The following is a 23051-nucleotide window of genomic DNA, read 5'->3' as shown; positions in this document are numbered from 1 at the left end:
ACAATGTTGTGTGAATTTTAGGAGTACAGCAAATTGATTCAGTTATACACATACATATATTCAGTATTTTTTCAGATTCTTTTCCCATGTAGATTATTATAGAATATTGAGTAGAGTTGCCTGTGCTATCCATTGGCTCTTGTTGGTTATCTCTTTCATATATAGTAGTGTGTATCTGTTAATCCCAAACTTCTGATTTATTCCTCCCCCCACATTTCTTCTTTGATAACCATACATTTTTTTAAAAATATGGGACTGTTTCTATTTTATAAATAAGTTCATTTGTATCATTTTTTAAATTAGATTCCACATATAAGTGATGTCATATGATATTTTTCTTTCTCTGACTTACTTTGCTTAGTGTGATAATCTCTAGGTCCATCCATGTTGCTGCAGATGACACTATTTCATTCGTTTTTATAGCTGAGTAAAATTCCTTTGTATATATGTACCACATCTTAATCCATTCCTCTGTCGATAGACATTTGGCTATTGTAAATAGTGCTGTGATGAACACAGAGGTACGTGTATCTTTTCAAACCATAGTTTGGTCAGGGTATATGTCTGGGAGTAGGATTGTTAGATCATATGGAAACTCTATTTTTAGTTTTTTGAGAAACCTTTATACTGTTTTCCACAGTGGCTGTGGAAAATTTACGTTGCAAGAGGTTTCCCTTTTCTCCACACCCTCTCAGCATTTATTATTTGTAGATTTCTTGATGATGGCCATTCTGACCAATGTAAGGCGATACCTCATTGTGGTTTTTATTTGCATTTCTCTAATAATTAGCAATGTTGAGCATCTTTTCATGTGCTTTTTGGTCATCTGTATGTCTACTTTGGAGAGAAAATTGGTTTCTTTTAATTGTAATAACTTAGTTGATGTTTATTATATTTGGATAATTGTTTTATAGTATCTCTGAGAAAGCTGGCCTTTTTATCTCTAAGAAAAAATTTTAGCTTATAATGAACTCTGCAGATTACTTCTGAATAAGATCTAGGTTTAGGCTTCTGATTCCAATTTGGGTATAGAGGGTTGAGGCAGGACATTGTGGCTCCTGCAACAACTTTTTTTTTTTTTTTTTTTTGTCTTTTTGCCTTTTCCAGGGCTGCTCCTGTGACATATGGAGGTTCCCAGGCTAGGGATCAAATCGGAGCTGTAGCCGCCAGCCTATGCCAGAGCCACAGCAACATGGGATCCGAGCTGCATCTGTGACCTACACCACAGCTCAGAGCAACGCCAGATCCTTAACCCACTGAGCGAGGCCAGGGATCAAACTCGAAACCTCATGTTTCCTAGTCGGATTCGTTAACCACTGAGTCATGGATGGGAACACCAACAACTTAAATAACTTACAAAAATTATTGTTTCAGTGATCTGTTACTACGTAATAAATTGCCTGAACACTGAGTGGTTTAAAATGATAATTGTTCTACATGGGCCATGGTTCTGTGGGTCGGGAATTCAGGCAGGTCTCAGCTGGATGGTTTTTCTATTCGATGTTGCGTTGACTGAGATCACTAGATGGTATGCGTTTGGTGGATGATTTGCTCTGGAGGATCCAATATAATCTTGCTACCTATATATGCTGTCTGGCCAAAGGTAGAACACTGGGTTCACATGACCTTTCTAGTATGATAGTCTCAGGGTAGTCAGACTTCTGTTGTGGCTTGGGCCTCCTAGAGAGAAGGTTCCAAGAGTTTGGAAGGGGAAGGTGCCAGTGTCTTAAGGCCTAGAACTGGAAACGGGCACCACATTGCTTCTACTGTATTGTGTTGGTCAAGGCAGCACCAGAGCCCTCCCAGTTTCAATGAGATGGGAGGTAAACAAGCCTCTCCATGGAAGAGGTATCACAGAATTTGTGACCATCTTTAATCTACTGCAGTTCACCTTCTGGCTGCAAATGTCTTACATTCCTTCTGTATTCAAAATATATTCAGCGCCTTCCAAGAATTCCAAAATTCTCATCCCACTATGGCTTTACCCTCAGTCCTAAGGTCCATGACCTTGTCAATTCGAGTTGGGTCCAGATGTTCTGGAAGCTTCTCAGGTGAGTTCCTCTCAAGAGACAAGTTATTTATTCAGCGTATAATGGAGAGGCAGGCAAGCCTAACTGAAGCAAACATTCCCATTCATAATTCAGGAAGTAAGAGGCACATAGCTTTCACTGGTTCATAGTAATTTTAAAATTTTGATGTTGTCATTTTCTTTTAGGGTCATTTCTACTCCCTGGCAATGATTATTGATGGCTCCTAGCTTCTCCCTATCAATTCTGAGCTACCTCTCTTTTTCTGTAAGAAATGGTTCATGTTTACAACTAGGTAATCATTCCAGCCTTACTTCCTGCTTGTAGAAATTTGAGAGCCCAAAAGCCTCTTTTCATTTTGTTCTTTCTATGCTCTTTTCAGTCTAATCTGATATAATTCTTTTAAAAATTTTGTGAGATTCCTGTGTATCGAATTATAATTCACTGTTAGGCAGAAGCAATACCCACATATGTTTCGAGATAGGCCTTTTCTATTTTAGACTGTAAGTCAAGGCATTACAAAACAATTCCATTAGATTCTTAGAAATTTTTCTTTTTGCAAGAGTCCAAAAGTCACACCTGTCAATATTCCTAGAGACCTTTTGTCTAGAAGAGAGAGTCTAAGAGTCACACTGTTAAGATTCTTAGAATTGAACTAGACTCAGCTTAAAATCATTTTGCAGTCTCGACACAGTATTTTAAGGTTACATTTTAGAAATTTTTATCCTGAAACCATGATTTTCTGGCAAAGCTCTAGACTTGATCTTTTCCTTTTGGTCTGGAGAGAATGGGTATGAAAAACCAGATCTGAGTTGCATCTGCAATCTACACCACAGCTCACAGTAATGCCGGATCCTTAACCCACTGAGTGAGGCCAGGCATCGAACCTGCATTCTCATGGATACTAGTAGGGTTCGTAACTGCTGAGCCACTACAGGAACTCCAGCAATGGCTTTTTAGATACAATACCAAAGGCAAAATTCATAAAAGAAAGAACATATAAGCTGGACTTCATGAAATTGCCAATTCTACCGAGCATACGAAGTTCTTTTTTTTTTTTTTGTCTTGGTAGGTATTTGACCCCTAGCCTAGGAGTCAAATCAGAGCTGTAGCTGCCAGCCTACACCACAGCCACAGCAACGCCAGATCCGAGCCCCATCTGCGACTACACTGCAGCTCATGGCAATGCCAGATCCTTAACACACTGAGTGAAGCCAGGGATCGAACATGTGTCCTCATGGATAATAGTCAGATTCACTTCCCCTGAGCCACTACAGGAACTCCATTATTTTTGAAACAAGCAAGGCTTGGCCCCTCTAAATTCTGCTTGAAAATGAAATGGTTCTTTTGTTAACCCATCTTTCTCACTGCTTTCCATATCATGCTTGACTAAAAGAGACTAACACTTTCAGTCTTCTGCATGGCAACCTCCTTAGCCAATTCTGCCACCTTATTAGGTACATTTTCTCTTTTCTACTTTATAGAAGGAATAATGTTGCATATTTTCTGCTACTATATAAGAGGGGTTGTCATTTTCCCATCTGTTCACATTTTCACTAAGTCCTTCAAGCTTTCATTAACAGTTTTCTCAAGGCCCTTTCTGTTTCTGCTCATCACCTGGTCCCAAAGTCAATGTCACTGTGTTTTAAGATTGTTATTATAGAGTCTCACTTCATGTGCCAGTATCTCTTATGGTTATCTAATTCTGTAACAAATTACCTAAGAACTTATCATCTTAGAACAACAACCATTTTGTTGTACTTCATAATTTGTAGGTCAGTGAAAAGGTTAGGCTGAGCTGGTGGTTATTTTTCTTCATGTATCATCAGCTGAGATTCGTTGATGGCATTTGGCTGAAGGGTGGGCTGCTTTGAAGGGTCCAAGACAACCTTACTTACATTTCTGGCACTTTGATAAGGATCATTTAAAAGCTAGTCTTAACTGGGGCTATCAACCACCTAACTTCTCCAGTGTGACTGTGGTAAGGCTGTGATGACAGTAGCACAAAAAGTCAGAAAGGAGGACATTTGTAAAATTCTTACTTATATGTGAAGTGGCATGATGGTATTAGACGTTAGATTGCAGTACGTTAAAGGCCTAAAGTTTAAACACTAGAGCAGCAACTAAAACTAAAAAATAAATAGAAGCTAAAAGTGGAGATAAAGAGAAATGCTAAAAAATATTCAGTCCCACATAGGCAAGAAAAAGTGGGAAAAGGAAACAAAGAGCAGATTGGAACAAATAGATTAATTCAAATTCAAAATGATTAATACAAATTCAGTCATATAAATAGCTATATTGAGAGGAAACGGTCTAAGTGCTCTAAAGGCAGAGATCATCAGACTAGATAAAAAAAGCAGGACCTACTGACTACACACTGTCCACAAGAAGTCCTTTTCAAAAATGAACACATATATTAAAAGTAAAAGGATTGAAAAAGATGTGCCATGCAAACACTAGTCATTAAGAAAATTGGGTGTGTTAATATACACGAAATAGACTTCAGAACAGGGAATATTACTAGCTATATTTAGAGATACTTCATAATGATAAAAGAATCAATTTATCAAAAAGACATAACAACCCTAAATATCTATGAACCCAATAACAGAGCTTCAAAATACTTGAAGCAAAAACTGGCAGAACAGAAAGGAGAAGTAGGCAAAACTACAGTTGTGGTTTGTCTCAAATACTTCTCTTTCAGCAGTCAGTATAAGTAGGCAGAATATTAATAAAAGATAGAAATCTGGAACAACACTGTTAACCACTGGACTTAATTGATAGTTACAGAATATTGCATTCAAAAATAGAAGAATATACATTCTTCTCAAGTGTACTGGCATTTTCATCAAGGTAGATTATATGTCAGATCATAAAACAAGTTTCAATAGATTAAAATTAATCTTTTATGGATATGTTATATAAAAGATAGGGAACATATCTTTTAAGAGATTTTTTTTTTTACTATTTCTAAATTGAATTAGAAATGCATAAAAATAGAATATCTGCAATTCCTCCCTCAAATATTTAGAAACTAAAGAATCACTTTTAAGTAAACCATGGTTCCAAGAAATCACAAGAAAAATTAGAAAATATTTTTTTAACTGAAATGGAAAATGAAAACACATCATATCAACATTTATGAAACTAAAGCAGTGCTCAAAGAAAAAGGTAGAGCTTTAAAATGCAAACATTAGAAAAGATGAAAGGTCTAAAAGCAATTATCTAACCCTTGACCTTAAGGAGCCAGAAAAATAAAAACAAAATGAACTCAAAGTAAGTTGAAGGTAGAAAACAAGAAGTAGAAATCAATAAAATAAAAATATTATAAAATAGATATATAATACAGAAAATTGATTAAGACAAAAGCTGTTTTTATTATTTTTCTTAAGAGATCAGGTTAGTTGGCTCTCTTCAGTGGCAGTTCATATGTTCCATATATTTCTAGATGCAAGGATAAAGTTATCAATGCCTTAAGCTCTAGGCCAGAAACTGGTGTCTTGTCATATGCACTGTATTTTACTGATCATATAAAGCAAAGAAGTCACTCAAAGTTAAGGTTGGGCAGGGACATATATGCCCTCTTCTCAGTTGGAGAAGTTTCAAAATATTTGTTTCACTCTTAAGCACAGTCATGTTTTGAAAGACCTCAGAAAGCCATGAAAGTAAAGAGGAGTAAATAAACCGGAATAACAGAAATGGAAGAGCATGTTTGAGATGACATTGCTAGCAGTCATCTTTCCTGAGTATGTGTACTTCAGAATGAACACTGCTTAAGAATCAAGCTTGCAGTGGAAGTGAGACTATGAGAGAAAAGGAAGCCACAGGAGCTTTGATGATCACATAGTCTGCCATGATAAACTAAAACTAGAGCAGCCTTAGACACACACTTAATTTCGCCATAGATGATTTGCTGAGCCTTGGGGCAGGGTGGGAAGTTGGAAACATGAGCTGGAAACATGCAGTGAAGTCTTATGCAACCCTGCTGTGCTTAAGAGACAGTCTCCGTGAGATGGGCTAAGAGCAGCTGCAACACACACAGAACTCATTTCACCTTTGAGACATTTTATACCCTACCTGTCTAAGAGAGGAAGGAATGGGCCCTCACTGGGAGAAAATATCCTCCACAGCTTTAGGGCTACCCCATTCACAATACTAAGAATACACTAAAAACTTATAAGTTATATGATATGAAATGTGAAAAGTAAAAATAAATAAATAAATAAATAAATAATTCTGAGAGACAATAGAAAGAGATCTGCCAATAGACCTAGGAGTTACCAAACAAAAATATTATGGTTGTTGTAAAGGTGTTAAAGGAAATAAAGGAAGACATTAGAAAAGTGGATGAAAAGAGGGACAATATCATGTGGAATCTAAAAAAAGGACACAATGAACTTATTTGCACAACAGATGCTGACTCACAGACTTTGAAAAACATGGTTTCCAAAGGAGACTGGTTGGGGAATCGGGGGATGGGCTGGGGGGTTTGGATGGAAATGCTATAAAATTGGATTGTGATGATTGTTGTACAACTATAAATGTAATAAAATTCATTGAGTTAAAAGAAATAAAGTTCTTGGAAAAAAAAGATGGCAATATCAACAGAAAGGGTTAGGGTTAGGGTTAGGGTTGGTATCAAAAAATAATCAAATGGGAGTTCCCTGGTGGCTCAGTGGGGTAAGGAGCCTGTGTTGTCACCACTGTGGCTCAGGTTACTGCTGTGGCATGGGTTTGATCCCTGGTCTGGGAAAATCCACATGCTTCAGGTACAGCCAAATAAATAAATAAGCAAATAGATATTGTAGAGATGAAAAATATAATATCTGAAATTAAGATTTGAGTTTAATATCAAAGTAGGTACAAAAAAAATAACTAGAACTAGCGAACTAAAGGACAGTTCCATGGAAAAACATACAAGCTCAGAAACAAAAAGGGATGGAAAGAACAAAGTAGCATAAGAGACATAGGGTATCAAGTCACTTCATCTGACATATATGTACTTGGAGTCCCAGGAGGAGAGAATGAACAAAAACAGTATTTGAAAAGATAATGACCAAAGCTTTTCCAAACTGATGAAATATAGCAATCCAAAAAGTCAAGAAGCATAAGAAACGTGGTGAACGAACCCCCAGCAAAATTAATATAAAGAAAACCACACACATAGGTACAATTTAGGGAGAAGCTTGTGAAAAGCAGATATAAAGGGAAAATCTTAAATCAGCCAAGTGAAATAAACCACACCACCTTTAAAGGAGCAAACAGTAAGATCAGAACATAAATGAATGACATCCTTAAATTTTAAATGCAGACATTATTAAGATCAAACATTATTAGGATCAGAAAATAAATGAATGACATCCTTAAAGTCCAACATCCATTCATGATTAAAAACTCTCACCAAAGTGGGTATAGAGGGAATATACCTTACGACAAACCCACAGCAAATATAACACTCAATGGAGAAAAGCTGAAAGCCTTCCTACTAAAATCTGGAACAAGACAAGGATGCCCACTCTTACCACTGTTATTCAACATAGTACTGGAAGTCCTAGTCTCAGCGGTCAGACAAATAAAAGAAATAAAAGGCATCCAAATAGGAAGAGAAGAGGTAAAACTGTCACTGTATGCAGATGACATGATACTAAATATAGAAAACCCTAAAGACTCAACCCAAAAACTACTGAACTAATCAACAAATTCAGCAAAGTAGCAGGATATTAAGATTAACATTTCAGGAGTTCCTGTCATGGCTCAGTGGTTAACAAATGCCACTAGGAACCATGAGGTTGCGGGTTCATCCCTGGCCTTGCTCAGTGGGTAAGGATCCAGCGTTGCTGTGAGCTGTGGTGTAGGTTGCAGACGCAGCTTGGATCCCACATTGCTGTGGCTCTGGCATAGGCCGGGGGCTACAGCTCCAACTGGACCACTAGCCTGGGAACCTCCATATGCCACGGGTGCGGCCCTAGAAAAGACAAAAAAAAAAAAAAAAAAAGAATTTTTCAGAAATCAGTCGCATTTCTGTATACTAATAATGAAATATTAGAAAATGAATAAAAAAATACAATACCTTTTAAAATTGCACCCCAAAAACTCAAATACCTGGGAATACACCTGACCAAGGAGGTGAAAGACTTATATGCCGAGAACTATAATACAATCAAAGAACTTAAAGAAGATGGAAAGAAATGGAAAGATATTCCATGCTCCTGGGCTGGAAAAATTAATATTGTAAAAATGGCCATACTACCCAAAGCAATCTACAGATTCAATGCAATCCCTATCAAATAACCCATGACATTTTTCACAGAACTAGAACAAACTATCTAAAAATTTATATGGAACCACAAAAGACCCAGAACTGCCAAAGTAATTCTGAGGAACAGAAACCAAGCAGGAGGGATAACTCTCCCAGACTTCAGGCAATATTACAAAGTCACAGTCATCCTGACAGTGTGGTACTGGTACCACAACAGACAGATACACCAATGGAACAGAATAGAGAACCCAGAAATAAACTCAGACACCTATGGTCAATTAATCTTTGACAAAGGAGGCAAGATCATAAAATGGGAAAAAGACAGTCTTTTCAGCAAGCATTGCTGGGAAACCTGGACAGCTGCATACAAATCAATGAATTAAAACACACCCTCACACCATGCACAAAAATAAACTCAAAATGGCTGAAAGACTTAAAAATAAGACAAGACACCATCAAATTCCTGGAAGAGAACATAAGCAAAACATTCTCTGACATCAACCTGACAAACGTTTTCTCAGGTCTGTCCCCAAAGCAACAGAAATAAAAGCAAAAATAAACCAGTGGGACCTAATCAAACTACGAGCTTTTGCACAGCAAAGGAAACCAAAAAGAAACCAAAAAGACAGCTTACAGAATGGAAGAAAATAGTTTAAAATGATGCAACTGACAAGGGCTTAATCTCTACAATATACAAGCGACTTATACAACTCAACAGCAAAAAAGCCAATAACCCACTGAAGAAATGGGCAAAAGACCTGAATAGACATATCTTCAAGGAAGATGTACAGATGGTGAACAAGCGCATGAGAAAATGCTCAACATCGCTGATCATAAGAGAAATGCAAATCAAAACTACCATGAGATACCACCTCACACCAGTCAGAATGGCCATCATTAATAAGTCCACAAATAGCAAATACTGGAAGGGGTGTGGAGAAAAGGATACCCTCCTGCACTGTTGGTGGGAATGTAAGCTGATACAACCACTATGGATAAGAGTATGGTGGTACCTTAGAAAACTATACATAGAACTACCATATGACCCAGCAACCCCACTCTTGGGCATATATCCAGACAAAAAATTCCTTAAAAAAGAGTGCACCCGCATGTTCACTGCAGCTCTATTCACAATAGCCAAGACATGGAAACAATCCAAATGTTCCTTGACAGACGATTGGATCAGAAAGATGTGGTATATATACACAATGGAATACTACTCAGCCATAAAAAAGAACAAAATAATGCCATTTGCAGCAACATGAATGGAACTAGAGAATCTTACACTGAGTGAAATAAGTCAGAAAGAGAATGACAAATACCATATGATATCACTTATATTGGGAATCTAATATACGGCACAAATGAACCTTTCCACAGAAAAGAAAATCATGGACTTGGAGAATAGACTTGTGGTTGCCAAGGGGTAAGGGGGAGGGAGTGGGATGGATTGGGAGCTTGGGGTTAATAGATGCAAACTATTGCTTTTGTAATGGATTAGCAATGAGATCCTGCTGTGTATCACTGGGAACTATGTCTGGTCACTTACGATGGAGCATGATAATGTGAAAAAAGAATGTATACATGTATGTGTAACTGGGTCACCATGCTGTATAGTAGGAAAAAAATTGTATTGGGGAAATGACAATTTAAAAAAGTAAAATTATATATATACATGTTTTAAATGCAGGAAGTAAAAATATGGCCAATCCTAAACTCTATACCCAGTAAAAATGTATTTTTTAATGAAGGCAAAATAAATATTTTTTAGACAAAAGGTATGAGATTTTCTCACAAGTAAGTCCATAGTACAATAATACTAAAGAAAGTTATTCCGTTTGAGGAAAAGTGATCCCAAATAAACCATAAAAGCTCAGGGAAAAATGAAGAGCATAGGTAGGCATAAATATGTGTGTAAATATAAAAATTTCAGACTATTGAAAGCAATGATGATAATGTTTTGTGGGGCTTTAAACATATATGGAAATAAAATATTTTAAAACAATGCAACAAAGGCCCAGTAGGTGTAAATAGAGTTAAACTGCTGTTTTTGTCTTGTTCAGGAAGTGGTAAAAGTCAGCAGTAATAAATCAAGAAAGCATTTATAATCTCTAAGATAACTGCTAAAAAAATTACAAAAATGTTTAAACAAAAAATTCACAAAAGGTAAAATTGAATAATAAGGATTAATCAAAAAGGAATAAATCAAGAGAAAACAGCAGATAGAATGACAGAAAATTTGTAACAGAAGTGTATCCTTAAATATAATTAAATTACATGTAAATAGGCTTATTCTTCCCATTAAAAACCAGAAATTTTTTGGACTAGATTTTTTTTTTAAAGACACAATATATAGTTTGCATAAGACATATAGCACATAAAATGATATGGGAAAAAGAGAAAAGGTACACTATACAAATACTTTCCAAAAGAAATTTTATATATCAATATCAAAGTAGACTTTATAGTAACAAGAATTATGAGAGTTAAAGGGGCCTTTTATCATGATAAAGTGTCAATTCAGTAGGAAGTCAGAATAGTTCTAAATTTGTATGTTCCTAACAACATAACTTCAAAATATATAAAGCTAAAATTGACAGATCAAAAAGGGGAAATAGACAAATTATGGTTGGAGAATTTAACAACCTTTTTCAACCACTAATATAACAAGCAGATTTTTAACAATCAGTTAGGTGATGGAATATTTAAACAATACTATTAACCAACTTGACCGATGGCTATTTATAGAACATTATTTTCAACAACTGCAGAATGCTTTCCTTTCAAGTGCACATGGAACTTTCACCAAAATAGAACATGTTCTAAGCCAAAAAGAAATCTCAACAAATTTCAAAGGATTGAAAACACATAGTATATGTTGCACAGTAGAATGAGCTAGAAATATATAACAAAGATTTTAAAAAATCCTTAATTTGTGTGGGAAATAAGCAGTAAACTTTTAAATAACAAGTTGAAGAAATACTCAGAACCACAGTCAGAAAATACATTGCACTGAATCAGTATTGAAACTTGTGAGACACAAAGTAGTGCCTAGAGAGTAATGTATAGCTTTAAATGCATACGTTTAAAAGTTACCTAATCTTCCATTTCAAAAAGCTAGAAAAAGAAGTGCAAATTAAATTCAGATAAGCTGGAGGAAACAAAATAATAGGAGCCATAAAATCAAGAAAATTAACAAAGTCAATGTGTTTCTTTAAAAATATTAATAAAATTGATAAATCCTGTGAAGAAAAAAAAGAAAGCTCAAACTACCAATATGATATATCTAGGAAACATTACTAAAGATCCAAGAAATATTAAAGGATAAGAAAATACTATAAACAACTTTATGTCAGTACGTTTAACAGCTTGTATGAAATGGGCAGATTTCTTGCCAAAATGACACACAAAAAAGTAAAAATTGTGAACAGCAGTCTACCCTTTAAAGGCACCGAATCCATGAATAGAAACTTTCCCATCTCTAATAATCTTCTTCAACTGAATTAGATGTCAGATTTAAACTTCACTGTGGCTGATAAAACTTACACTCAACTCTCCTTCCATCTAGTTTCCTTCAGATTGTTTTCCATAAATACTTTTCATTCCTTTTTTTTTTTGGAACTGGAGCGGTCCAGAAAACTCTACCACATTTTCCTTCTTCCAGCTTCTGAACCCTTTGAGGAGCAGACATAACTCAGATAGGAATAAAAATGTCAAGTTCATTTGTGGGCAGACTGGGTGAAAAAGAGCCTCCTTAAATCTGACTCTAGTTGTCCTACCCCTTCACACACCTCACTTGCTCTTTTGAGTTTATCATGTGGGTGAGGGGAGAGAATGTGGCCTTGGGCAAGCAAGTTCTAAGAGAGAGTGAGAGACTAGTGATATATGTGGTCAGTCTTTTGTCCTTTCTCACCAAACAGGTTAAGGCAGAGAGAAGGGGAGAGAGAGAGAAAGAGAATATAAATGAATATGAATTGTTTTGTCATCTATCAACCTGGATGAAGCCCTGCTCTTATTTTCCTCTCTTTTTCCAAGAAGTCAGACCTACCCCATTGAAATGAAACTTCTGTTCCACTGCCCCCCAGCTTCCAGTTCCTCAGGTCATCTGGACCTCCTGCTCTTTTTTGAATATGTTTTCATCGCTTTGATCATACCCCCAGAATTCTTTCCACTCCTCCTCAGAAATATTTAAATATGGCTTTTGTAGGCAGTGCATTTTTTTTTCCACAGCCATCTCAAGAGAAAATTTTGCATTTTTCTAACTCTAGATTTCACAGGTGGGGTGATGGTGTGTTCTTTGGTTCCCCACCATCAGTTCATCAATCTAGGTGCCACTTTGGTGCATCAGTTTATCCTCTTAATTCTTAGGCTACCATCTCCCCTCTCTTGTTACTGGTTGACTTCCAAGGACATTGATCTAACTTCCTTAGGCACGTCAACATCACACTTGACACTGTCCTTTGTACCCCATACCATGAGATTGTAATCCGTATCTCCTAATTCATGTCTTTGGGTTTCTGATACTCAGAACTCATCAATCTTGAATTTGCTCAGTTCTGTCAACCAGCATCTAAAAGATCTCAAATACTGAAAGCCCCTCGGTTTTCTTTTCTCCTCTTCTCTGGCTAGTTTTTTTTTTTTTTTTTTTTCTTTCTTCCAAGCTCCGAAACTCAGATATTTCTTCATGTATATCATATCTCTCCACTTTTCCTTCCTTCCCTCCTTCCTTCCCCCTCTCTATCACAATAGATGTCCTTGCCATTGATTTTAACTCCCTCAGCTCTGGACCCTCACACACAGTAATTTCTATTTATATCCATCACCCATCCTTTCTTACTTTTCTAACCATAAAGTAAGTGAAGTAAGTCAGAAAGAGAAAGACAAATACCTTATGATATCAGTTATATCTGGAATCTAATATATGGCACAAATAAGCCTTTCCACAGAAAAGAAACCCATGGACTTGGAGAACAGACTTGTGGTTGCCAAGGTCAGGGGCGAGGGAGTGGGATGGACTGGGAATCTGGGGTTAATAGATGCAAATGATTGCCTTTGGAATGGATAAGCATTGAGATCCTGCTGTATAGCACTGGGAACTATATCCAGTCACTTGTGCTGGAGCATGATGGAGGATAATGTGAGAAAAAGAAAGTATACTTGTATGTGTGTGTGACTGGGTCACCTTGCTGTCCAGTAGAAAACTGACAGAACATTGGAAACCAACTCTAATAGAAAAAATAAAAATCAGTAAAAAAAAAAAAAAAAAAAAAAAAAAAAAAAAAAAAAAGAATAGTTTCTTGACACAGCTAACTCTTCCAGACTTCTTGGTCCCATCTTCTCTGGACTTTTTGCTCTGTTATTAATCCCACTTCCTTCCTGGGTCTTCCTTTTCACTATCATTTAAAGTGAAAAAAAAAATAACAGTTCTTATTAAAGATTTGCCTTTACTTTCAAATGATGCCAAGCCTATTCAAAGAATTAAATTTACTAGTTAATTATTTTTTCTGCTTTTTCTCTCATTCCCCAATTACTGGAAGTTTTTATTCTCTCATTGCCATCCTGAAATTTCTTTCTAAGGTCACCAGTAACTGTAAAGTTATTCTTTATCTTCCTCCTACCCTGAAAAGGAGCGCCCGCTGTGGCACACAGGGCAAAGCCTCCCCTCCTTTGGCTTTTCTTCCCTGACTTCATTGATGGACATCAATTTGGGGGGGGAGCCCCCTTCTCAAATAAATAAAACTTTTTAGGAAATAAGCAAACTGTTCTGTTGACTTGCTGTAGCAAGCGAGACCACACGGTTGATCCTGAAGTAGTGACTTCTTTAGGAAAAGAGTGCACGGTATTTATTGATTGTGTAGGTTGAGCTTTCAAGCTCTAGGGTAAGATGTCAGAAGTGAGGAAAGTCTTGGGATGGGTTGATTTCTTCAAGTAACGGCACACACGCCGCAGGGCTGTGATCAAAAAGAAAGGTCTGCGAAGGCCCAAGGCAGGCTGCATTTGTGCCTGTCTGATCGGATGGGGGTAACTGTCTTGCATAGCTGATGAGGTGCTTGTTCTGCTTCTCATTTTCAAGTACATCTTTAGTGTATATTTGACTTTAAAAATATTTTTTTGGATGGCTGCACCTGCAGCATGTGGAAGTTCCTGGGCTAGGGATTGAATCCCAAGCCATAGCTGCTGCAGCACCTGATCCTTAACCCTGTGTGCCAGGCTGGGGATCAGACCTGCACCTTTTCAGTGACCCAAGCCATTGCAGTCAGATTCTTAATCCACTGTGCCACAGCAGGAGCTCCTTGACTTTTCAATTTCATCGCAATTGCCCTGGTTTCTTCTTATCTTGACTATTGCAGTAACAAAACAGGCCTTACTGCCTTTTGAATCTTCTCATAGTAACTCTAAAACCAGAGCTATCTTTCTAAAATGCAAATTTGAATGAGTTTTATGCCGAAAACCATTGATGGGGTATGAAGTAAAACCCCCTTTACCGAAGGTAAAATTCAACACCTTTTACAACTGGGCCTCAAGCCCACATCCAATCCTTGTCTGTTGGTCTGTGAGTCTCCTCCTCCTTCTCCCCCTCCCTCCCACCCTCTCTCCTCCAGCTTTTCTTGCCCCTACTGCCACCAACTTAACTCTTCTCTTTGATTCTCCCAAACTGTGTTCTTACTGTAGAAGAGTATTGATTGTTTCTGAGCTCACACCGCGCTGTCACCTCTATGCCTAAAATGTAGTCATTTTTATTTCCTGGAATATTATTTGTTTCCAAACCTTAGCTTAGCTAATTGTTAAAATTCCTGTCTCTTTTAAAACAGTGTTTAGGAGTTCCCGTCGTGGCTCAGTGGTTAACAAACCCAACTAGGAATCAGGAGGATGCCGGTTCCTTCGATCCCTGGCCTCACTCAGTGGGTTAAGGATCCGGCATTGCCAGAGCTGTGGTGTAGGTCGCAGATGTGGCTTGGATCCCACGTTGCTGTGGCTGTGGCGAAGGCCGGCGGCTGTAGCTCTGATTAGACCCGTAGCCTGGGAACCTCCGTATGCCACAGGTGTGGCCCTAGACAAAAGACAAAAAACAAAAATGGTATTTAAATGTCATCTTTACAGAGTATGTTATTCAGGTAGGACTACATAGCAGAATACTACAGGCTCAGTGACTTAAACAACAGATCAAAGTGCCCGCAGGTTTTTTCCTGAGGTTTCTTTCTTCTGCTTGCAGAAGGCTGCCTTCCTGCTGTGTCCTCACATGGTCTTCCCCTGCCCACCCCCCACTCACTCCCACCCTCCACTCACTCCCACTGACACCCCCCCCCACACACACATCCCTGGTCTGTCTCTCTGTGTCCTCTTCCTTTAGGGACACCAGTCAGATTGGATTAGGGCCCACCCTAAAGGCCTCATTTTATTTTATTTGTTTCCCTTTCTTGTAATGAATTTTATTTTTTCTATTATAGTTAGTTTACAGTGTTCTGTCAATTTGCTACTGTATAGCAAAGTGGCCCAGTTACACACACACACACACACACACACACACACACACACACACACACACACACACACACACACATTCTTTTTCTCACATTATCCTCCATCATGCTCCAGCACAAGTGACTGGATGTAGTTCCCAGTGCTGTACAGCAGGATCTCATTGCTTATCCATTCCAAAGGCAATAGTTTGCATCTATTAACCCCAGATTCCCAGTCCATTTTAACTTAATCACCTCTTAAAGGGCCTTATCTCCAAATAAAGTCACATCCTGAGGTGCTAGGGGATTAGGGCTTCATCACATGAATTTGGGGGCTTGGAAGACACACTTTGACACAGAGGGCCTGCATGTTTCCCCTGTGGTAGTTAACTCCCTCCCTCCAAAGCTGAAAGTACTCTATACCACTCATCACACTGTATTATGCCTTGGTATTGAGTTATTCATGTTTGTCTGTTTCCCCCGGCGGTTTGTGTGTTTCCTCTGGACAGGAACGGTCTCTTACTCATCTTCATCTCTCCAAGATCTAGTACTGAGGAGGGCTTGACCATTGGCTAAATTTAAGTAATTCAGTGTAAACTAGGATTAAATATCTAATAATTTCCAGAATTTTTAGGAGATTGACATAAAAATATATGAAAGGAATGTGTTATACTTCCTATTTTAGAAGTCTTCGAGCATTACTTGAGATTTTTATCTTAGGTTCTTAAATCATGTCAGTTTTATAGAACTAAATATAACTCTTTGATGGCCTCTAAGGGGTAATCCTCTAACTGGATACCTTTCAATTCTTTCCCTTTCATTCCTTCCATTACATTTGTTTTCAGATAAAGATGAATGCCATGTCTCAACCAACACTGAAAATTTGAAGTTGAGAAGACATTTGCTAAGTCAAGCCACTTCACGTAAGTCTGCTCACATCTGTCATAGCACCAGCTTAAGGTTGATTGAAAATGTAAAGAATTAAGTCCACTGCTTTTGGTGCTTTCTCAATGCTCAGATTGCTCAGAATATGTCATAGTCACCTTGTGTATTGAATCACTGGCCTTGAAGAAGAGTGGAAAGATGATTACTTATTAAATTGCATGTGCTTATTAAAAATAAAATGTTTAAATACAAGAGATTATTTTTAAAATGAGATTAGCACCTCAAAATCATCCTTTATTTTCTGTCAAGTCCAGGGATCAAGTTTCACCTTTGTGCCAAACTTAATGTTTCTAAAACAGTTTTCCATTGTAGCAAAGATTTTATTTTTCAGTTTTTTTTTAAGTCTTTGTATAATTTTTCTAAATGAATCATGTTCTTGATCATCAAAGGGAGATATTTAGTAATTAACTAGCACGGAATCTTAAATGTTTAACTGTTTAGTCAAAACACCAAGCTTGTAAAGGTCAACTTACCAGCCTCAGCTATTATCATTATCTCCTAATGGTCTTCTGTCTTCTTCCACTCTTTCAGCTAGTATTTTATTGCCAGATAAATCAGCATATAGAACCACTCTAGCAATCTGAAAACCCTTAATGTCTCCTCACTCATGGCTTATATAGAATCCACTCCTTTGCCCAGCATTCAAAGCCCTCTACCAAGCTCCTCAAAATGTCTCCTACTTTAGCCAACTGAATTCTTCCCATTCTCTGCATTCCCATTGTTGCAATCTTGCACAAGCTCAAGTGCAGACTCCTCCACGAAGCCTTCCCTGATTTCTCCAGCTAGGAGCATGAGCTCTCCCCAGCTCTGCTGCCTTCATCCAGCATTTTGTTTTTATCACTGTTACGGCACATTTTACCATGCAGCTTTAGTATGTGTGTTGCTATCTTAGCTTCCACCGTAGATTGTAAGGACTAGAAAATCAAACCTCCTCTCTAACTTATTTTTGTCCGCACAGCATTCAGCATAGCCTTTAATAGTGCTAAGTCAATATTTAACAAGTTAAGAATGTGCCTGGATTCTTCTCCCATCATCTGCCCTCCCACCCCCCGTCTTTCATCCTTACAGACACATATGGTACGTGTTCATGGCAACTGTTGGTTCTTGTTGTGAGTTCCTGGCAGACCTCCATGTTGCCATCTTGTCCTAGGAAAACACTGACCACGGTGTAATTAACAAGATACGGTCAGTTCCCAACCTCAGAAGTAAACTGTGTCCCAGAAGTTCAGGCCCCATTCTGTTGTTTGGAATGCAGAATGCATTTTTCCACAAAAATGATGTTATAAATAGTGGTTAGATTTCTCAGCTAGCCCTCCCAAGACCATTTAACCCGTAAGTACCGCTGCTACTTTAACTCCAGCAGCCACGACATCACAATGTTTTATAGAGAACTTCTCGTTTGGGGTACGGAAGGGGATCCCTCCACCCTAGAAGCCGAACAGTCACTTTCTGGGCACTTTGAGCAGGAGGAGGGTCTGAACTGGGCCCCTGGCAGTATCTCAGCCTATTGGATGTTCTCGGGCCAGTGGCTTTTCAGTGTTCAATATTTGCAAAAGAGACACTTACCTGGGAGTTCCCGTTGTAGCTCTGTGGTTAACAAAGGCGACTAGCATCAGTGAGGACACGGGTTCTATCCCTGGCCTTGCTCAGTGAGTTAAGATCCTGCGTTGCTGTGAGCTGTGGTGTAGGTCGTAGATGCGGCTTGGATCCCATGTTGCTCTGGCTGTGGTATAGGCTGGCGGCTGCAGCGCCAATGAGACCCCTAGCCTGGGAACCTTTATATGCTGCGGGTGCAGCCCTAAAAAGAAACCCCTCCCCCAGAGACATTTACTTGCAGGTCAAGGGACACTCGACAGTAGATTAGGATGATAAGTAAACAGGGTTACACAGCCGTGTCATTTTTAAGTCAAGTATTGACAGATCAGGAACTATTTTACTTCTCCCCATTTGGTTGTTCTTTGCACTTGTGGGAATTGAATACATAAACATGGCAGCAGCTTCTGTCTAGAGGAAATAGGCCTCAACTCGGTATTGACATCACATCAGTTTTTGTGAACAAGTGATTATTATTCCTACCCAGACATAGCGATGCTGCTGTGAAAAGCACATCCGCAGGTATAGAAGCCCCGGAGGTTAGCGTTTCATGTCAGGCTGTAAAAAAAACAGAATGTAATGTCTTCAGTCATCCTAAGCTTGGAACACACAAGTGAGTGCCTGCTTTCTGTTTAAGGCCGTCAGAGGTGCTGGGAACTGGAAACAGGAACCAAAGATAATAGGAAAAGTTTGCTTTTCCCTCCAGGAGCCTGAATACAGGACGTGAAGTATGAAAGAAGCATTCCCAGCACAAACAATATGGTATGAATTGCTATAAGATACTTCAGGAAGGTAACTGGTATCCTTAGGATGGTCAGAATGGCAATAACGTGAGGATTTGCTATGGTTCTACAGATAGTGGTTGGATTTCAGTTAGTCTTAGAGCAAAGGTGAAGATTTAAATTAAGAGCTAGGAGAGGAAGTGGTGTCCCAGGTTAGGTGATCAGCATGCATAGAAGATGAGAGATATTAACAAACACAGCAGCATGACTGGCTGGAACAGAAAGGCTTCCTTTATGTAGGGTAAAAGAATTGGTTGGAAGATGCTACCACTGGTTCAGCCATGACCATGAAAAAGGGTCCTCCATAGATGTTTTTAAAAATATAAGGCCCTGGATCTTACCCCAGAACTAATAAATAGAATTTCTGGGGCATGAGATTTAGGCCTATTTATCTTCCTAAAGCTCCCTTAGTGGTTGAGAACTGCTCAGTTTGAAAGAGGGGCTGAATTTAGAAGAGTCCAAATGCCTTTCTGAGGAGTCAGGCCCCTGCCCTAAGCCATGGGAGCCCTGGGGGACTTCTGAGATGGGTGACAGGACCGAAATGGTGCTTTTGCCAAGATAAATGAGTCGTCAGCGCATGTGAATGGAGAGAAATAAGAACCAGCTTGAACTGGAGCAGTGGCGGTGGGGGAAAGAGAGGTCACATGTCTGCGTGTGCTTGTGGGGGGGGAGTTCGTGATGTCAGCCTTGACCTCCGCATGATCTGTTTCATAAACTCATTATACTACTTCACGCTCATTAATGTGATCTCTTTTCTCGTACAATCTGGCAACTTAAACAGTCATTTCAGCCAGTTTGCACTTAATGGAAGGAGACCATTGTCTACTCATGTCCGCATCTCACTCATAATTTTAAGTGAAGTTACGTGTATGCAGATACGACCTTTAGCATAATCAGAAAGCCTTTACTAACTACCCACATACGCAATAATGCAACCCTGACTCTGCGGGATGGTGCCAAGAGCCGCTGTCACATATACAATAGCTATTGGCACAGAATTCTCTAGCATTTAGTTGAAGAAATATAGTCTAAATTATGCTGTGCATTTTAATATTTTTAGCATCAGATTTGATCATGGCTTTATTTTTCTGGTCGCAGGCCAGGGGTATGCTTCCTGACAACAGCACCTGCCCTCACTTTGAGCCTCTCCTGCTCTCTTGCCCACATCTGCCGTCTCTGTAGCCCCTCACCTCCTATGGAGCCCATTCCCCCTTTAGCGTTGGTCCATGAGCGCACCCCTGTCCCCATCCTCACCCAAGTGAGCCGGCAGAGAGGAGATGGAAGGAGTCAAAATTTAAATCCTCTTGTGGCACTGACACACTGGCTGATGCTGGGGACTCACATTCCTGGCCATGCGGGGATATGACAGCTACTGGGGTGTCCACATTCAAAAGTCTCAAACCGTGCCAGAGTCAGGAGCAATTCATAGCTCTATGATATGTTTTCAATAATTTATATTTGACAACATTGGGCCAGGTTTATCAGATGGCAGAGAATAAATCCAAGGTATGGTTTTTTTTTTATTGAAATGTAGTTAATTTATAATGCTGTTACTTTCTGCTGTACAACAGAGTTAATCAGTTATACATATATATACATTCTTTTTTAATATCCTTCATGGTTTATCATGGGATATTGAGTATAGTTCCCTGTGCTCTACAGTAGGACTTTGTTATCCATTCTATATATTACATATAGTTTGCATCTGCCAATCCCAAACTCCCAATCTTACCCTCCCCCCCCCATCCATGTCTGTGAGTCTGTTTCTGTTTTATAGATAAGTTCATTCATGTCATATTTTAGATTCTACATATAAGTGATCTCATATGGTATTTATCTTTCTCTGTCTGACTTCATTTAGTATGAGAATCTCTAGGTCCATTCATGGTGCTGCGAATGGCATTACATCCTTCTTTTTTATGGCTGAGTAGTATTTCATTGTGTGTATGTACCATTTCTTCTTGATCCAATCCTCTGTCAATAGAATTTAGGTTGTTTCCATGTCTTGGCTATTGTAAATAATGCTGCTGTGAGCATTGGGGTTAATGTATCTTTTTGAATTATAGTATCTTCTAGATAATATGTCTAAGAGTGGGATATCTAGATCATATGGTAGTTCTATATTTAGTTTTCTGAGGAACCTCCAGACTGTTCTCCATAGTGGTTACACCAGCTTACATTCCCACCCATAGTGTAGGAGGATTCCCTTTCCTCCACACCTTCTCCAGCATTTGTTATTTGTAGACTCTTTTTTTTTCCTTTTGAGGGCTGTGGCATATGGAAGTTCTTGGGCTAGGGGCTGAATCAGAGCTGTAGCTGCCAGCCTATACAACAGCCACAGCAACACAGGATCTGAGCCACATCTGTGACCTACACCACAGTTCATGGCAATGCCGGATCCCTAATCCAGTGAGCAAGGCCAAGGGCTGAACCCATATCCTTGTGGATACTAGTTGGATTCGTTTCTGCTGTGCCACAGTGGGAATTCCTGTAGGCTTTTTAATGATGGCTGTTCTGACAGGTACAAGGTCCTCATTGTAGTTTTATAGGCAGAGAATAAGTTGAAGGTGTAGTGTTTTGATGTGACCTGTCCCCTTTAAAAAAAAAAAGAAAAAGAAATTCAACATCATGGATTTTTTTAAAAAGAACCATCTCTTAACTCTTCCATAGTAGTACATACATGACAACAATTTCTGCTGTGGTCTTCTTTGCCTGTGACCATTTACTGTTGTGTTTTCAATATCTCCACATACTTTGAGTTATTTTTTTTATAACTATTTAGGTTTTCACTAGCCATCCAAATATTTAACCAAGGAGTGTGGATGATCTGCTTAGTTTTGAAGGATCCCATAGGGGAAAGGGAAGAGAGAGGAACTAAAATTGATCAAGTACCCACTCTGTGCTATGTCCTTTACATGCCTTTTATGATCTTAATTCCATTTTACGACACAGGAACTTGGCATTTAGAGAGGTTTAAAGAATGTGTCGGAGTTCCTGTTGTGGTGCAGTGGTTAATGAATCCGACTAGGAACCATGAGGTTGTGGGTTCGATCCCTGGCCTTGCTCAATGGGTTGAGGATTCGGCGTTGCCGTGAGCTATGGTGTAGGTTGCAGACACGGCTCAGATCCCATGATGCTGTGGCTCTGGTGTAGGCCGGTAGCTACGGCTCCAGTTAGACCCCTAGCCTAGGAATCTCCATATGCTATGGGAGTGGCCCTAGAAAAGGCAAAAAGACAAAAAAAAAAAAAAAAAAAAAAAAAAAAAAAAAAAAAGAATGTGTCTGACGTCAGAAGTCTAATCAGCAACAGAACTTGGTTTTACTCCCAGGCCTTGGCATCTAATTATTTGAACAGCCTGATCCCTCATGTCTGCGTGACTTTTATTTGTTGGGAAAAATCACTGAACTCGGAATTGGGGTTTGGGGGCAAGTTTGAGTGTTTAAGCTTTACCTCTCTTATTAACAACCACGCACAGTTTATTTAATGCTCTCAGCATCAGTTTCCTCATCTGTCCAATGAGGATAAAACCATTTTACTGACCTTTTGGGATTGTTGTGAGCATAATAAGCAAGTGAACCTCAGTAGGATTTCACAGGTATTAAAAAAAAAAAAAAAAAAAAAAAAAACCATGGAAGACTGAGAAATTTTTAATTCAAGCGAAAAATAAACAGCCAGTCATTAAATGAGATGACCTGGATTTTGTGGTATTTCAGTTCTTAATATTCCTCTGCAAACTTTCCACAATAACATTTGTCAGTTTTATAAGTCCCCAGCACCATGGTGTGCCAAGCTGCATCCCTGAATTAAATATCTCAGTGTAGCAGAGAGAATCCTGGCAACACACCAAGTAGCTCCTTTCATGTACCAGAAACAGTCAGTAGTTTCTGTGCTGCATCAAGCAGGCCTGAACTCTGGTCGATACTGAAAAAAATGTCCGGTCGCCAGTGACGACTCAGAAAATTCGAAGGCTGTGAAATGAAATAGA

The 23051-nt window shown here is 38.8% G+C and overlaps 1 protein-coding gene across 17 annotated transcripts in view; it reads left to right on the top strand.

The window, feature by feature from the left end:
- ZNF438 (zinc finger protein 438) overlaps positions 1–23051 on the top strand; it is a 440040-nt gene that overhangs the window by 322155 nt on the left and 94834 nt on the right. For 12 of the 17 annotated variants that reach the window (XR_002336132.1, XR_002336133.1, XM_021064197.1 and 9 more), the window contains one exon: positions 16592–16669. The exons of 1 other annotated variant lie outside the window; for it this stretch is intronic. Coding sequence is in view for 3 of the 16 variants with exons in the window: in XM_021064197.1 (XP_020919856.1) it covers positions 16592–16669 (78 nt within the window). In the remaining 13 variants the exon portion in view is untranslated. Of the gene's footprint in view, positions 1–16591; positions 16670–18921; positions 19047–23051 lie in introns of those variants that run through there. 4 more of the 17 variants (XM_013989721.2, XM_021064207.1, XM_021064199.1 and 1 more) reach the window with 3 other exon arrangements.

Source organism: Sus scrofa, chromosome 10 (genome assembly GCF_000003025.6).
Source record: "Sus scrofa isolate TJ Tabasco breed Duroc chromosome 10, Sscrofa11.1, whole genome shotgun sequence".
Classification (NCBI taxonomy): domain Eukaryota; kingdom Metazoa; phylum Chordata; class Mammalia; order Artiodactyla; family Suidae; genus Sus; species Sus scrofa.
The sequence above is the reverse complement of the archived record's forward strand: the minus strand, read 5'-3'. Positions and strand labels throughout refer to the sequence as shown.